Below are 14577 nucleotides of genomic sequence, written 5' to 3' on the forward strand. Positions count from 1 at the left end.
ACGCAGGGGACAACCCCCCCAAACAAGCCCATATAAAGAAAAAACATCGCTCCCTCCCATTCCCCAGCATCCCCCATAACATGCTACAAACCATTAATTTGAGTCCAACTTCTCATTTTTGGTAAAGGTCCACGCCTCGTCCGGCGTATCAAAATCGTGGTGCCGGTCCTGGTACGTGACCCACAGCCGCGCCGGCTGTAACCGCCCGAACTTCACCCCCTTTCCGCGGAGAACCGCCTTGGCCCGGTTGAACCCTGCCCGCTTCTTGGCCAGCTCTGCACTCCAGTCCTGATAGATGCCGATTTCGGCGTTCTCCCACCTACTGCTCCGCTCCTTCTTTGCCCATCGCAGGACACACTCCCTGTCGGTGGAGCGGTGGAACCTCACCACCACGGCCCTCGGCGGCTCATTCGCCCTCGGCCTCCTCGCCAGGACCTTGTGTCCAGCTCCAGGGGCCTCAGGGAGGCTCCCGCGCACATCAGCGTACTCCGCATTGTAGCCACATACGCCCCAGCATCCGACCCCTCCACACCCTCAGGGAGACCCAGAATCCGCAGGTTCTCCCTCCTCGACCTATTCTCTAGGTCCTCGAATTTCACCTGCCATTTTTTATGCAGCGCCTCGTGCGCTTCCACTTTGACCGCCAGGCCCAGGATCTCATCCTCATTATCAGAGGCCTTCTGCTGCACCTCCTTGATCGCCGTCCCCTGCACCTTCTGGGTCTCCACCAGCCTTTCAATTGATGCCTTCATAGGGGCCAGCATCTCCGCCTTTAACTCCGCCAGGCAGCTTCTCAAAAACTCCTGCTGCTCCCGAGACCACTGGGCCCACGCTGCCTGGTCCCCGCCCGCCGCCATCTTGCTTTTTCGCGCCCGTTCTCCTCTCTTCTCTAGTGCCACTTTTTTTAAATCGCTCCGCTCCTGGTCCACTCCCTACAATGCTGGGGGAACCTCACTGCTTCCTTCCCGCACCGGGAATCGTCGTCCAAGTGCCGCTGGAGCTCCTTAAAAGGGCCCAAAAGTCCGTTCTCGGCGGGAGCTGCCGACCATGCGACCTACCCAGGCATAGCCACAACCGGGAGTAGGTAGTCAATCTTTAATGGTAAGAGATGAGGAGTTATGTAGTTTGGGAAGAATGTTGCCAGATAAGGTGGTGATATGTGGAATTCAGGGTGAGTAGAGTAGTGTTCCATTACATAAGGTGAGGTTGGAAAGTCCAGTGAAGAGTGGTGAAGTGGTAGTAGGAGTAATAGAGAAACTATCTTGTCCAGGAATACAGTTTATCTTGGGTAATGATATAGCTGGATCGCAAGTGGGAGTGATGCCTACTGTGGTTGATAAGCCAGTGGAAAATCAGACAACTGAAGTGTTGACGGACGAATATCCTGGGATTTTTCCGGATTGTGTAGTAACAAGGTCGCAAAGTCACAGGTTAAGACAAGAGGAGAAATCAAAGAGTGAAGATGAAGTCGAAGTGCAATTATCAGAAATGATTTTTGATCAGATGGTTGAAAAAGAACAAGAACAGGTGGAGGATGAGGTGGATATTTTTAGCTCAGGAAAATTGGCGGAGTTACAACAGAAAGATGTAGAAATAAAATGGATGTATCAGAAAGCATACACAGAGGAGGAATCTGAGTGTATACCGGAGTGTTATTACTGTAAAAGTGATGTCTTGATGAGAAAATGGAGACCTTTACATATGCAGGCGGATGAAAAGTGGGCAGAAGTTCATCAAGTAGTATTGCCAGTAGGGCATAGAAAGGAGGTGTTGAGAGTTGCACATGACCAGTGGGAGGTCATTTGGGATTAAGGAAAACTCAAGCTAAAATCCAGAAACATTTTTATTGGCCTGGACTACATAAAGATATAGTTAAATTTTGTCCATCATGTCACACATGTCAAGTGATAGGGAAACCTCAAGCAGTGATAAACCAGCACCCTTAATACCCATTCTGGCATTTGAGGAACCTTTTACAAGGGTCCTAATCGATTGTGTAGGACCGCTTCCTAAAACAAAAAGTGGGAATCAATATCTTTTGGCTATAATGGATGTGTCTAATAGGTTTCCAGAGGCCATTCCAGTACGTAATATTACAGCTAAAAAGATTGTGGAGGAGTTACTTAAATTCTTTACTAGATATGGACTAGCCACAGAAATTCAATCGGATCAAGGATCAAAGTTTACCTCAAGGTTATTGAAAGAAGTTATGGATAGTTTAGGAATAAAACAATTTAAATCAACTGCGTACCATCCAGAATCGCAGGGTGAGTTAGAAAGGTGGCATCAGACATTAAAGACAATACAGTTGCAAATTAAACCTCCCTCTTTATACCTAAATCTACTTCTTCAATGGGGGTCGGATAAATTGGGAGCTCAAACTTACCTTAAAGGCCAGAATGATACTGACAAAGGTAAGAACAATAAACACCAGACATGTTGGGTTCATCGACATTAGATCCTCCTTGTGTGGGAGATTAGCAGGCTGTGGAAACAGAATGTTGAGAAAACAATGAGGTCTGGAACTGTGTGGACTTTGAGTTTTACTAAAACAGAAACAGGGCATGAGGTAAAACTGGTCTATACTCATGTTTACGCTCCATATGAACCCTCTCCTGCCAACTTCATCCAACCCTAACAATATAACTTCAGAGTCACAGAGGACTAAAGCACAGAAAAGGCCCACCACGTCAGCACCAGTCAAAAAAAAGACACTTAAATATTCTAATCATATTTCCCAGCACTTGGCCCACAGTCCTGTTTGCCTTGGCATCGCAAGTCCACATCTAAATACTTCTCGAAGGTTATCAGGGTCTCTCCTTTGATTTTGATTTTCTTTCCCCCCCCCCCCCCCCCCCCCCCCCCCGTGGATTTATCTAAATCCCCCTTGAATATATTTAAAGCTATCCCCTTCGAAACGTTCCCTGTGGCGGCGAATTTCACATTCTCACCACTCTCTGGGGTAAAGAAGTTTGTCTTTTTGTTATTTGTCCATTAGATGCGGGCATCGCTGGATAGGTCCGCATTTGTCGCCCATCCCGAAATGCCCTTGAGAGCAGTCGAGAATCAACCACTGGGTCTGGAGTCACATGTAGGCCAGACCGGGTAAGGGCGGCAGATTTCCTTCCCGAAAGGAGATCATTGAACCGGATGGGTTTTTACGACAAATCGATGATCGTTTAAGTGACAGCCATCACACTCGATTTAAAAGTGGAAACGTTTCGATTCCAGAGTTTATTAATTCACTGAATCTAAATTTGCACGTTGAGGTGTGAACCCTCCTCTCCTGTTCCCATGTTTCGAGATATAAATGAGAAATCACTTCACGTAAAATTGTGCATTTTGTACCAGCTGTCGCAAATAGTCTTGAATGGAGGTTGGATAGACGACCACACTGATGGCGACGAGAGTATTGAGGGCAAAATCAAAGATCTGGTAACAGAAGAAGGGGATGATCCAAGCACTGAGTTGCTGGAAAAATAGAAGGAAACAAAGAAGTGTAAGATTTGCAAAAGTCAACTCCGACACAGTTTGATGAGATTCCACCTCACGCATTTTTATTGGAACTAGAATCAGGAACTCTGGCATTTTTAAACATACACTGCAGAATGAGAGACTTGGCATTATATTCTGAGCACCATCAATCTTGCATTCCTGATCAGTAGCTTCCTAACTGATGTCTTTAGTATCTTTGTGCTGCTAAAGCATGTCACTTTATGTTATGGTGACGGTACTGCAACAGCTGAGTAAACCAGGGAACCCGTGCAAATTCATACCTCTTAACATAAAAGCCGAACACTGCCCACGAGATGAGTATTAAACTTTTCAAATATTTAGTTAAAATGAGAGAAGGGAGTTCTTTTTTCGTACCCTTGACTCAATTCTCATTGAGCATGAGCTTTATTTTCTTTATTCGTTCGTGGGATGTTGGCGTCGCTGGCAAGGCCAGCATTTGTTGCTCTTACCTAACAGCCCTTGCACTGCATGGTCAAGCTGCCTGGTTCTAATGTTCAAACATTGGAGTTTTGACTGAGCACCAAATTTCCCGTTCTCGCTGGCCGCGGGGGCGAGGAGAACACAGATCGGAGAATCCTGCCCGTTATAACAAGCCACTTAGAAAACTTCAGGGCAATCACGCAGTGTCAACGTGGTTTTGTGAAAGGGAAAACATATTTAACCAATTTATAGGACTTCTTTGAAGAAGCAACCTATGCTGTGGATAAAGGGGGACCGGTGGATGTACTGTACCTAGATTTCCAGAAGGCATTTGATAAGGTGCCACATCAAAGGCAATTATGGAAAATAAAAGCTCATGAAGCAGGGGAAACATATTGTCATAGATAGAAGGTTGGCAGGCTAACAGGAAATGGAGGGTAGGCAAAAACAGCTCTTTGTCTGGTTGACAGGATGTGGTGTGTCACAGGGATCAGTGTTGGGACATCAACTTTTTGCCATTTATATAAATGACTGAGATGAAAGGACCAAATGTTTCTAAATTTGCTGATACACAAAGATAGGTGGGATAGTAAACCGTGAAGAGGTCACAAGGATTCTGCAAAGGGATGTAGATGGATTAAGTGAGTGGACAAATACCCGGCAAATGCAGTTATTAAAGCAAATAGTATCCTGGGCTTTTATTAATAGGACATAAGGTACAAGAGCAAGGACGTTACGCTAAACTTCTAATGGACACTCATTAGACCTCAACTTGAGTATTGTGTCCAGTTCTGGGCCCCACGGTATAGGAAGGACATGAACACATTGGAGAGCGCGCAGAAGAGGTTTCCAAGAATGGTTCCAGGGCTGAGTAACTTCAGTTATGAGGATAGATTGGAGAGGCCGGGGCTGTTCTTCTTGGCGAGCAGAAGGCGAAGAGGAGATTTGATAGAGATGTTCAAAATCATGACTTTGGCCAGAGTAGATAGGGTATAACTGTTCCCGCTCGTAAAAGGATCAAGAACGAGAGAGCTTTGGATTTCGGCGGCAGCGGTGCGCAGGGGCCTTCTGGGAGGTGAGTAGTGAGTTTAAAAACCTTACCTTTACAGGAGCAGCCCTTTGGATTTCGGCGGCAGCAGTGCGCAGGGGCCTTCTTGGAGGTGAGTAGTGAGTTTAAAACCACTTACCTTTACAGGAGCAGCCCTTTGGATTTCGGCGGCAGCGGTGCGCAGGGGCCTTCTGGGAGGTGAGTAGTGAGTTTAAAAACCACTTACCTTTACAGGAGCAGCCCTTTGGATTTCGGCGGCAGCGGTGCGCAGGGGCCTTCTTGGAGGTGAGTAGTGAGTTTAAAAGCTCTTACCTTTACAGGAGCAGCCCTTTGGATTTCGGCGGGAACCGGAAGTTCGACCTCTGGCAAGTTTCCCCCCCCCCCAACCAATAAATTCTGGTGGAGAGGAAACCCGAGACACTACACGTGTAGTGTCTCCCACCCACCCTCCTCCTCTAACCTAATAATAAGACCCATTGGTGTAAGGTAAGTGCCATATTATATTATTATATTATTAGCATTGTGCAGGTCAAGGATTGGAGGTGGAGGAGCAGTCTCTGTCAGCGAGAGAACCTGAGAACATCTCAGAAGGTAAGCAAGTGATTTTTACTTTTATACCTTTTTTTCAAATTGTGTGTGTCGGGGGGAAACTGAAGTGACATCACAGAAAAGCTGTGACCTGAGTGGCTGGTTGGGATTCTAACCTAAATTTTTTTGAGTATTTGGGAACTAATTAAACATAATAACTTAATTATAATTTAGAGGATATCTAAGCCAGAGATCGGAGAATATTATAGTTAGCTATCGCATTTCTATTAGAAATCTAGTGCTAGGAAACAGATAGTTGACAGTAACTTTGTAATTTAAAAAAAAAAGTATTTTAAAAAAAAAAAGACAAATTTTAATTTTAATTAATTGACGCAATGTCAGTTAGAGGGGTGCTGTGCTCTGACTGTGAGATGTGGCAGGTCCGGGAGGCTTCCAGCGTCCCGGATGGCTTCATCTGCAGAAAGTGCACCCAACTGCAGCTCCTCACAGACCGCATGGTTCGGTTGGAGCAGCAATTGGATGCACTTAGGAGCATGCAGGTGGCGGAAAGCGTCATAGATCGCAGTTATGTAAGTGTGGTCACACCCATGGTGCAGGCAGAGAAATGGGTGACCACCAGAAAGGGCAGGCAGTCAGTGCAGGAATCCCCTGTGGTTGTCCCCCTCTCGAACAGATATACCCCTTTGGATACTGTCGGGGGGGATAGCCTATCAGGGGAAAACAGCAGCAGCCAGAGCAGTGGCACCACGGCTGGCTCTGATGTTCAGAAGGGAGGGTCAAAGCGCAGAAGAGTAATAGTTATAGGGGACTCTATAGTCAGGGGCACAGATAGGCGCTTCTGTGGACGTGAAAGAGACTCCAGGATGGTATGTTGCCTCCCTGGTGCCAGGGTCCAGGATGTCTCCGAACGGGTAGAGGGAATCCTGAAGGGGGAGGGCAAACAGGCAGAGGTCGTTGTACATATTGGTACTAACGACATAGGCAGGAAGGGGCATGATGTCCTGCAGCAGGAGTTCAGGGAGCTAGGCAGAAAGTTAAAAGACAGGACCTCGAGGGTTGTAATCTCGGGATTACTCCCTGTGCCACGTGCCAGTGAGGCTAGAAATAGGAAGATAGAGCAGACAAACACGTGGCTAAACAGCTGGTGTAGGAGGGAGGGTTTCTGTTATCTGGACCACTGGGAGCTCTTCCGGGGCAGGTGTGACCTGTATAAGATGGACGGGTTGCATCTAAACCGGAGAGGCATAAATATCCTGGCCGCGAGATTTGCTAGTGTCACACGGGAGGGTTTAAACTAGTATGGCAGGGGGGTGGGCACGGGAGCAATAGGTCAGAAGGTGAGAGCATTGAGGGAGAACTAGGGAATAGGGACAGTGTGGCTCTGAGGCAGAGCAGACGGGGAGAAGTTGCTGAACACAGCGGGTCTGGTGGCCTGAAGTGCATATGTTTTAATGCAAGGAGCATTACGGGTAAGGCAGATGAACTTAGAGCTTGGATTACTACTTGGAACTATGATGTTGTTGCCATTACAGAGACCTGGTTGAGGGAAGGGCAGGATTGGCAGCTAAACGTTCCAGGATTTAGATGTTTCAGGCGGGATAGAGGGGGATGTAAAAGGGGAGGCGGAGTTGCGCTACTTGTTCAGGAGAGTATCACAGCTATACAGCGAGAGGACACCTCAGAGGGCAGTGAGGCTATATGGGTAGAGATCAGGAATAAGAAGGGTGCAGTCACAATGTTGGGGGTATACTACAGGCCTCCCAACAGCCAGCGGGAGATAGAGGAGCAGATAGGTAGACAGATTTTGGAAAAGAGTAAAAACAACAGGGTTGTGGTGATGGGAGACTTCAACTTCCCCAATGTTGACTGGGACTCACTTAGTGCCAGGGGCTTAGACGGGGCAGAGTTTGTAAGGAGCATCCAGGAGGGCTTCTTAAAACAATATGTAAACAGTCCAACTAGGGAAGGGGCGGTACTGGACCTGGTATTGGGGAATGAGCCCGGCCAGGTGGTAGATGTTTCAGTAGGGGAGCATTTCGGTAACAGTGACCACAATTCAGTAAGTTTTAAAGTACTGGTGGACAAGGATAAGAGTGGTCCGAGGATGAATGTGCTAAATTGGGGGAAGGCTAATTATAACAATATTAGGCGGGAACTGAAGAACATAGATTGGGGGCGGATGTTTGAGGGCAAATCAACATCTGACATGTGGGAGGCTTTCAAGTGTCAGTTGAAAGGAATACAGGACAGGCATGTTCCTGTGAGGAAGAAAGATAAATACGACAATTTTCGGGAACCTTGGATGACGAGTGATATTGTAGGCCTCGTCAAAAAGAAAAAGGAGGCATTTGTCAGGGCTAAAAGGCTGGGAACAGACGAAGCCTGTGTGGCATATAAGGAAAGTAGGAAGGAACTTAAGCAAGGAGTCAGGAGGGCTAGAAGGGGTCATGAAAAGTCATTGGCAAATAGGGTTAAGGAAAATCCCAAGGCTTTTTACACTTACATAAAAAGCAAGAGGGTAGCCAGGGAAAGGGTTGGCCCACTGAAGGATAGGCAAGGGAATCTATGTGTGGAGCCAGAGGAAATGGGCGAGGTACTAAATGAATACTTTGCATCAGTATTCACCAAAGAGAAGGAATTGGTAGATGTTGAGTCTGGAGAAGGGGGTGTAGATAGCCTGGGTCACATTGTGATCCAAAAAGACGAGGTGTTGGGTGTCTTAAAAAATATTAAGGTAGATAAGTCCCCAGGGCCGGATGGGATCTACCCCAGAATACTGAAGGAGGCTGTAGAGGAAATTGCTGAGGCCTTGACAGAAATCTTTGGATCCTCGCTGTCTTCAGGGGATGTCCCGGAGGACTGGAGAATAGCCAATGTTGTTCCTCTGTTTAAGAAGGGTGGCAGGGATAATCCCGGGAACTACAGGCCGGTGAGCCTTACTTCAGTGGTAGGGAAATTACTGGAGAGAATTCTTCGAGACAGGATCTACTCCCATTTGGAAGCAAATGGACGTATTAGTGAGAGGCAGCACGGTTTTGTGAAGGGGAGGTCGTGTCTCACTAACTTGATAGAGTTTTTCGAGGAGGTCACTAAGATGATTGATGCAGGTAGGGCAGTAGATGTTGTCTATATGGACTTCAGTAAGGCCTTTGACAAGGTCCCTCATGGTAGACTAGTACAAAAGGTGAAGTCACACGGGATCAGGGGTGAACTGGCAAGGTGGATACAGAACTGGCTAGGCCATAGAAGGCAGAGGGTAGCAATGGAGGGATGCTTTTCTAATTGGAGGGCTGTGACCAGTGGTGTTCCACAGGGATCAGTGCTGGGACCTTTGCTCTTTGTAGTATATATAAATGATTTGGAGGAAAATGTAACTGGTCTGATTAGTAAGTTTGCAGACGACACAAAGGTTGGTGGAATTGCGGATAGCGATGAGGACTGTCTGAGGATACAGCAGGATTTAGATTGTCTGGAGACTTGGGCGGAGAGATGGCAGATGGAGTTTAACCTGGACAAATGTGAGGTAATGCATTTTGGAAGGGCTAATGCAGGTAGGGAATATACAGTGAATGGTAGAACCCTCAAGAGTATTGAAAGTCAAAGAGATCTAGGAGTACAGGTCCACAGATCACTGAAAGGGGCTACACAGGTGGAGAAGGTAGTCAAGAAGGCATACGGCATGCTTGCCTTCATTGGCCGGGGCATTGAGTATAAGAATTGGCAAGTCATGTTGCAGCTGTATAGAACCTTAGTTAGGCCACACTTGGAGTATAGTGTTCAATTCTGGTCGCCACACTACCAGAAGGATGTGGAGGCTTTAGAGAGGGTGCAGAAGAGATTTACCAGAATGTTGCCTGGTATGGAGGGCATAAGCTATGAGGAGCGATTGAATAAACTCGGTTTGTTCTCACTGGAACGAAGGAGGTTGAGGGGCGACCTGATAGAGGTATACAAAATTATGAGGGGCATAGACAGAGTGGATAGTCAGAGGCTTTTCCCCAGGGTAGAGGGGTCAATTACTAGGGGGCATAGGTTTAAGGTGAGAGGGGCAAAGTTTAGAGTAGATGTACGAGGCAAGTTTTTTACGCAGAGGGTAGTGGGTGCCTGGAACTCACTACCGGAGGAGGTAGTGGAGGCAGGGACGATAGGGACATTTAAGGGGCATCTTGACAAATATATGAATAGGATGGGAATAGAAGGATACGGACCCAGGAAGTGTAGAAGATTGTAGTTTAGTCGGGCAGTATGGTCGGCACGGGCTTGGAGGGCCGAAGGGCCTGTTCCTGTGCTGTACATTTCTTTGTTCTTTTGTTCTTTGTTCACAGACGGAAGGTGGAATTCTCCCATTTTGAGAGTAAGTGCAATGGCGGGTGGCTTCGTGACTTCGGTGGCACCTGTCCTGCTGATCCCGTGCCAGAGTCTGCCCTTGGAACCTCATGAATTACGCACAGCCGAGTTCTCCTTTGACTCTCCTGGTGGGCCAGTGCCTGGTTTGTCCGCCCTCTCTCAGATACCAAGACCAGCCCAGCACACTCCTAGCCCACCTGTCTTCACCAGACGCCGCAGGATGTCAGCTACCCAGAGGGAAAAGGCTGCAACCTCCAGAGGAAATTTCTTCCTTGAGTCAATCGTGTTCATCCAGAGCCCAAAGCCCATGCCCCACTTGGACCTCCACCCAACACATCTGGAGTCCTCATCCAAGTCCTTCCAGTAAACTATGTGGTCACCCTTTGACCCCCTTGTTTGTGAGCTTCTCAAACAGCCTTGTCGGAGGGCAGGAACCAGCCTGCCTCAGCAGAGGGGTGTTCAGGGCATCAGGAGGAGCCCAGAGCTATGGCAGAAAGACTTTGTTGCACTCACCTCAAAGTCTCTTTACCACCCTGTTCACGGCATTCTTTAGCAGTTAGATTTGACGCTGAAAAGATTTCCCACGGGCGTGCACAAGATTGAATGGCCTGCAGGAAACTGGCGGGTAGCTCATTTAATGAGCATCATGTGGCGTTCATGCCACCTGCCATTGGCAGAATTGCCATGGTAACTTTACTCTGACGGGTTTCAGACTTTTTGGTTCCCACCAGACCCCTCTGTCGTGATATGCACTCATGCACATAATGAGATACAGGCAGGCAGTGACAGACACCCAGTACAGCCAATCAACACACAGGACAGAACACAACCAATCACCAAGCAGAACACTAGAAGGTGGTCTCCCATTATAAAACACACGAGGCATCAGCACTCTGCTTCTTTCCAGTGGTGACAACTGTACTGACAGTCAGGGTGTATATATCAGTTCGCACCTTCTACAGGTGGCTCAGAGCTAGTCTGGTCTAGTTAGTTAGTCTGCACGCTTAGATTAGTGGAGTGTCAAACCCACAGCGAACTGTGTGCACTGCTCAACAAGTTCAATAAAGCGTATTGAACCAACATCACAGTTTGGAGTCTACTTTCAAGTACAACTGCATCCAGTTGCAGTCCGTGTTACCCCAGGGTGAATAACACGACACCCTCCATGCCCGCCTGCCGTCATACACGTCACGGGCTGGCTGAGGGAATTCCACCCGTAAAGATACTTGCAAAAGGAGCAAATGTGATGTGAGAAAATACTTTTTCACACAGCGAGTGGTTGGGGTCTGGAATGCGCTGTCTGGACATGTAGTGTAGTGGAGGCCGGTTCAATCGAGACATTCAAGAGGGTGTGAGATGATTATTTGAATAGAAACAATTTGCAGGGCAACGGGGAAAAGGCAGGGGGCGGCACTGAGTCATGATGCTCATTTGGAGAACCGGTGCAGACCTGATGGGCTGAATGGCCTCCTTCTGCACCGTAACAGTTCGGTGAGTGGCTCTTTACTCTGTTCGATGACATCACTGTTGCTAAACGTTTGGAAATCCCGTTGACACCAGATGCAAACTGAAGTCGGGATAGAGGGGGAGGGGGGAAATCCTCCACCTAGACTGGCAAACCTTTGTTGGGCAGCCTTCTTTGATGTCAATGGCAAGAGCTGTTTTCTTTCACTTCGCACAGCCAAACCCGGGCCAGCGGGATAGGGGATTTTACCTTTGACCTCTGACCAGCCTGGCACATTGCGGGAGATGTCAATCCTGTAACTTGCTAAACAAAACCTTCTGGAAAGCACCAAACAACTTTTAATTTCTAAATATATAGACTTGTGAAAATTGCAATTTACTTGCTCTAAATAGAAAATCTAATCAAAGGCAGCATTAAAATTAGTTATAATATCTTCATCGAAATAAAACCCAGCACATTTTAACTGCCACGTTTTCGATCATCATTCCCGTCATCAGGTTACACTACCTTATATGCTCCATAAGTGGCCATGCCACAGATCGTTATCATGAGGAGGGAAATCGCAGTGGCAATACAGATATCTGGAACAGAGAAATGGAAGGTTTACACACCATGAACAGCACATTAGGTGCTATGTAAATGCAAAGTATGCGAACAAACCAACCTTAGGACTGGTGGAATACTTACATTTCCCCACGAACCTATTCTGTATTAAGTAAGTTGATGGGCGGGATTCTCTGTCCCGCAGGCCCCGTTTTCCGGTCCGGCGCCCCCCCCCCCCCCCCCCCCCCCCCCGCCCCGGCAGCGAGATTCTCCGTCCCACCAACCCCGCTTTCCGACCCGACGCGCCCCCGCCGGCAGCGGGATTTTCCGTCCCGCCAGCCCCGTTTTCCGGCCTCGCGCACCCCCCGCCAGCAGCGGGATTCCCCGTTTCCGCAGCTGGCCCAATGGGGTTCCCCATTGTGGCCACCCCCACTCCGCTGGGAATCCCGCAGGAGTGGGTGCGCTGCCGGGAAAGCGGAGGATCCCGCCGACGGAGAATCCCGCAAGGTGTTTTTATAGGAACACAGGAGCAGGGGGGGAGGCCATTCAGCCCATCGAGCCTGCTCCGCCATTCAATACGATCGTGGTTATTCGTACACTTCAATGCCTTTTACACCCATAACCTTCTCTGTTATTGTTAATCAGATATCTGTCAACCTCTGCTTGAAACACACACAGATATTTTTCTGTTTCAGACCCCCAGGACACTCAGCTAGGAGCGTCGAGGAGCACTGAGAGGCAGAGGCTGGGTCAAGCGGACACTGGAATCTCTGCCTTGGGTGGCTTCAATCCACTTGAATTTGGGGCCCCTAATCTGATGACTGCTACGTTATTCTAGTTTGATCTTTCCACCATTCCACATTTTGCTCAGAATAATTGATCGGAAAGCTTGCGTCAATTCGGCCCCTCGACTGCGAGGGAAGTCATTTTTTAAGTAAATATAAGCCTTCTAAATAAAAATAAATAAATAATAAACCTCATTCACGGAACAGGAATGGAGAATAATCATTGAATAGTGATTTAAAAAAAAAAAATAAAATTTTTATTAAAGTTTTCACAAAATATCAACAACAAGATGTAAAAGGAACCCAATAGAATTAAATACCAAACAAAACAACCCCGTGCCCCCTTTCCCCTATACATAAATAATAAATTAACACCCCGAATTAACATAAAGCAAACATGGCAAATGTATACACCCCCTCAGATCCCCCAGTATAGACAAACAAAAATAACATTCTACCGTTCTGCCAGGAAGTCCAAGAACGGTTGCCACCGCCTGAAAAATCCTTGCACCGATCCCCTTAAGGCAAATTTCACCCGCTCCAATTTAATGAACCCTGCCATATCGCTGATCCAGGATTGCACGTTTGGGGGCCTCGCATCCTTCCACTGAAGAAGAATCCTTCGCCGGGCTACCAGGGGCTCAAAGGCCAGAATACCAGCCTCTTTCGCCTCCTGCACTCCCGGCTCCTCTGCCACCCCAAATATTCGAGCCCCCAGCCCGGTTTGACCCTGGATCCTACCACCCTCGACACCGTCCTCGCTACGCCCTTCCAAAATTCCTCCAGTGCTGGGCATGCCCAGAACACATGGATGTGGTTTGCTGGGCTCCCTGAGCACCTAACCCTCATCCTTGTCCCGGTCATGTGTGCCCTGTGCAGCACCTTAAACTGTATGAGGCTGAGCGCACGAAGAGGAAGAGTTCACCCTGCCTAGGGCATCTGCCCACGTCCCCTCCTCGATCTCCTCCCCCAACTCCTCCCACTTACCTCTCAGCTCCTCCACCGAGGCTTCCTCTTCCTCCTGCATCACCTGGTATGTTGCCGAGATCTTCCCCTCTCCAACCCACACCCCCGAGAGCACCCTGTCCTGTACCGTGCGTGGCGGCAGCAGCGGGAATTCCACCACTTGCCGCGTGGCAAACGCCCTTACCTGTAGATACCTAAAGGTGTTTCCCGGGGGGGGAGCCCTTACTTCTCCTCCAGCTCACCCAGGCTCGCGAACTTCCCATCCACAAACAGGTCCCCCAACCTTCTTATCCCTGCCCTGTGCCACCCCGAAAACCCTCCATCGATTCTCCCTGGGACAAACCGGTGGTTCCCCCGTATTGGGGTCCACACCGAGGCCTCCACTTCCCCCCTGTGCCGCCTCCATTGCCCCCAAATTTTGAGGGTAGCCGCCACCACCGGGCTCGTGGTATACCTCATTGGAGGGAGCGGCAGCGATGCCGTTGCCAGTGCCTCCAGACTCGTACCCTCACAAGACGCCGTCTCCAGCCTCTTCCATGCTGCCCCCTCCCCCTCCATCACCCACTTGCGCACCATCGCCGCATTGGCGGCCCAGTAGTACCCGCAGAGGTTGGGCAGTGCCAGCCCCCCCATCCCTACTCCGCTCCAGGAACACCCTTCTCACCCTCAGAGTCCCTCGCGCCCACACAAACCCCGTTTTGCTCCTGTTGACCCGCCTAAAGAAGGCCTTCGGGATAAGAATGGGGAGGTACTGGAACAGGGACAAAAACCTTGGGAGCACCGTCATTTTGATTGACTGCACCCTACCCACCAAGGACAGCGGCAACGCCTCCCACCTCTTAAACTCCTCCTCCATTTGCTCCACCAGCCTTGCGAAATTAAGTCTATGCAGGGCCCCCCAGCTCCTGGCCACCTGGACCCCCAAATACCTGAAGCTC

At 48.8% G+C, this 14577-nt stretch overlaps 1 protein-coding gene across 1 annotated transcript in view; it reads right to left on the bottom strand.

Moving 5' to 3' along the window:
- laptm4b (lysosomal protein transmembrane 4 beta) overlaps positions 1-14577 on the bottom strand; it is a 93430-nt gene that overhangs the window by 51547 nt on the left and 27306 nt on the right. The window contains exons 3-5 of the mRNA XM_072468471.1: positions 11853-11926; positions 3349-3471; positions 2387-2485 (exon numbers count right to left, since the gene is read on the bottom strand). Coding sequence (XP_072324572.1) covers positions 2387-2485; positions 3349-3471; positions 11853-11926 — 296 coding nt within the window. The remainder of the gene's footprint in view (positions 1-2386; positions 2486-3348; positions 3472-11852; positions 11927-14577) is intronic.

This window comes from Scyliorhinus torazame, chromosome 11 (assembly GCF_047496885.1).
Source record: "Scyliorhinus torazame isolate Kashiwa2021f chromosome 11, sScyTor2.1, whole genome shotgun sequence".
Taxonomy (NCBI): domain Eukaryota; kingdom Metazoa; phylum Chordata; class Chondrichthyes; order Carcharhiniformes; family Scyliorhinidae; genus Scyliorhinus; species Scyliorhinus torazame.